Source organism: Penaeus vannamei, unplaced genomic scaffold (assembly GCF_042767895.1).
Source record: "Penaeus vannamei isolate JL-2024 unplaced genomic scaffold, ASM4276789v1 unanchor5299, whole genome shotgun sequence".
Taxonomy (NCBI): Eukaryota; Metazoa; Arthropoda; class Malacostraca; order Decapoda; family Penaeidae; genus Penaeus; species Penaeus vannamei.
This window is the reverse complement of record NW_027218278.1, coordinates 1949-5000: the sequence shown is the minus strand read 5'-3', so window position 1 is coordinate 5000 and position 3052 is coordinate 1949. Positions and strand designations below refer to the sequence as shown.

At 53.7% G+C, this 3052-nt stretch overlaps 1 protein-coding gene across 1 annotated transcript in view; it reads right to left on the bottom strand.

The window, feature by feature from the left end:
* Positions 1-2836, bottom strand: part of LOC113820968 (dynein axonemal intermediate chain 1) — a gene marked incomplete at its 3' end in the record, with an annotated part of 14374 nt that extends 11538 nt beyond the window's left edge. Inside the window, 3 exon segments of the mRNA XM_070120467.1 lie at positions 852-995; positions 2543-2659; positions 2828-2836. Of these exon segments, the coding sequence (XP_069976568.1) occupies positions 852-995; positions 2543-2659; positions 2828-2836 (270 nt within the window).
* Between the last annotated feature and the right edge of the window lie 216 nt (positions 2837-3052).

The following is a 3052-nucleotide window of genomic DNA, read 5'->3' as shown; positions in this document are numbered from 1 at the left end:
CGCAGGAAGTCGATCTCTCCATCCAGGTACTGGGGGTCACATATGCGGAGGGCACGGAGAAACAGCGAGGTGGCAACCCCTCTCTTCACATGCAGCGGATGGTACGAGAAGAAGTGTATGTACATACCACTGTGCATAGGCTTCCTGTATATAGAAAAGGAGAAATGATCAGCAGAGCGATGGACAAGAGTGTCCAAGAAAGGGAGCTTGTCGTCAACCTCCCATTCCACCTTGAAGCGGATGGACGGAGAGAGAGAATTCAGCTGCGACAGGAAATCAGGAAACAGGGCAGGTTCATGGGGCCAGAGAGCGAAGACGTCGTCGACATATCTCAGCCACATGGAAGGACGAGGGGAGATGGAAGGGAGGAGCTCCGACTCGAAGAACTCCATGTACAGGTTAGCCAGAACAGGGGAGAGGGGAGAGCCCATGTCAACACCGAATGTCTGTGAGTAGAAACGACCCTCAAAGGAGAAGGAATTCGACTCCACACACAGACGAATCAGCTGGAGGAAGACTTCGGTGGGAAGAGGAAGACGAGGATACTCGGCAGGGAGCTTCCTCTGAAGGAAAGCGAGGACGTCATCAAGCGGGACCTTGGTGAACAGGGAGTCGACATCCAGGCTCAGCATGGACGCCGGCGGGACACCGCGGACACGAGAGATGAAGTCCTGTGAATGGCGAAGGTGAGCAGGAGAGAAGGTGCCGAGAAGGGGAGTGAGAGATTTAGCCAGCCAAGCCGCCAGAGGATGCGTCACCGATCCCCGGGAGGAGATGATGGGGCGTAGAGGCACGGCCGGCTTATGGGTTTTAGGAAGCCCATAGAAATGAGGGAGGCGAGGGTTGACGACCTTGAACCTCTGGTAAATGTTCGCCTCCGGGAAACAGGCTGCAAGCTCTCTCAGACGACGGTGGAAAGTAGCAGCAGTGCGTTCCCGCGGGTCACTGGTCAGGGGGGCATAGGTGGAGGCGTCACCTAACAGGTCCTGGGCCTTCTGCGGGTAGGAGGCTCGGTCGAGGACCACCACCGAGTTACCTTTGTCAGAAGGCAAAATGGTGACATCCTCCCTGCGCAGGCTGTGAAGGGCCTCACGGTAACGCCTGGGGATGGAAGGGTTAGGGTGAAGGAGGGACTCGAGGGCCGGAAGGAAGGCCCCACGAAGGAGGGAGACATCAGGCAAGGAGTTCCTATGAGATGAACCGGTCAAAGGAAGAAATGATGTCAATAGAGGTAAGGGGAAGAGGGCGGAGCCAAGGAGTTGTAGTTGGTGAAGGGTCAAGGACAGGGAGGAAAGGTTGGTAACCGCGTCGGTGAGGGAGAAGGGGGACCAGGGACTACGGGAGGTGAGGTTGGAGAGTTTCTGGGAGAGGGAGCGGGCATGGGTAGTGGAGAGGAACCGGGAAGAATCGTGGGCCACGTCAGCTAGCAGCTGAAGAAGACAAGGCCGGGGAGTCGTTCCTTCAGGAGGTCAGAACGAACCCGCGAGCGATAGTAGGAAAGCTCGACATCCCTCTTACCAGCGCGGATCCGTTCAAGGAGGAGGGAGCGAGCATAATCAGGAAAAGGAGATCCTCCATCCGAGTGCTTCAAGAGGTTGCCGATCGAGGAAGGGAGCACCTGCTCCTCGAGGCAGTCTCGGAGGAAACGCAGTTGATTCTTCCGTCGGGCCGTGGCGATGACGGAATCCTCGAAAGCGCGAAAGGCAGGAACCAGGTCGGGGAAGGAGGTTGAGCTTCTGTATATATGTATATATATATATATATATATATATATATATATATATATATATATATGTGTGTGTGTGTGTGTGTGTGTGTGTGTGTGTGTGTGTAAAAAATATATTCCTACACATCCGTCCTTGGTCGAAACAGAAGCTCAACCTTCCATTCGCAGCTCTCGTGTTTACATCACCAGAGGAAGCAACCGATTCGCAATCGGCCACACCCGAGCCTTGTTGACCTATGGTGACTTACATCTCCCCCTCGAGCCAACCCTTTGTCTATACTGAAACATAACATCTCCTGGAGCCAGGATAAAAAGAAGTGGTCGTCAGACAAGGAGAAGAGCAGACGGAGACATGGCAGACAGACGACGGTCACGCTCATATATTAGAGCGATGATCATTTCTCCTTTTCTGTATATAGAAAACCTATGCACAGTGGTATGTACATACACTTCTTATCGTACCATCCACTGCATGTGAAGAGAGGGGTTGCCACCTCGCTGTTTCTTCGTGCCCTCGCGTTATCCAGGGCGCGGCGTACCTTCTACCATGACTCCCCTCCCAATGAGTCTCCTCACTTGCCTGTCCTCAGCCTGCCTTACACTGAGGAGATCTACTCCCTCCGTCGGCCCCTGTAGTCTCTCAACTGCAGACTCTTCTTTCGCCAGGTGAACACTCTCCGTCGCAACCTGGTTCACACCTGCCCTCCCTCCACCTCGAAGATGGGCACCTATGCTGTTCCGTGTGCCTTCTGTGATAAACAGTATTTTGGTGAAACAGGCGCCAGTCTTACTAAGCGTCTGTCTCAGCATAAATACGCTGTATCCAGGGGACACAACAACGCCCTCTTCTGCCATCAGTTGGACGCTGGCCACCAGATGGACTGGAAAGCAGCACGCATTCTCTTCTCTCCCGCTGATGTCCATGCCCACAGACTGGTGGAATCTTCTCAGATTAAGCTGCTGCCCAATTTCAACTTGAACAGCGGTTTTTCTCCTGCCGACAGCCTCCGCCTCCTTCCTTATGCCGGTCACCCGTCACATAGATCGCCTGATCCTTCGACCTGACCTGACCCCCCTTCACTTCCTTTCTCCTGTCCTCACCTGCCCCATGTTTCCCGAATGCTTCTCGTCCCTTCCCTCTTATACCACTTCCTCTCCCTTTCCTCACCCTCTGTGGTTGTCTTCCTAGACTTGGACAAGGCTTTTGAACTGGCAAGCCCCCTTGCCATTCAGGAGACCCTATTCCACAAGGGAGTCAAAGGCAGACTCTTGGCCTGGATAGCTGACTATTTTAAAAATAGATCAGCAAATGTCAGATTTCAAGGC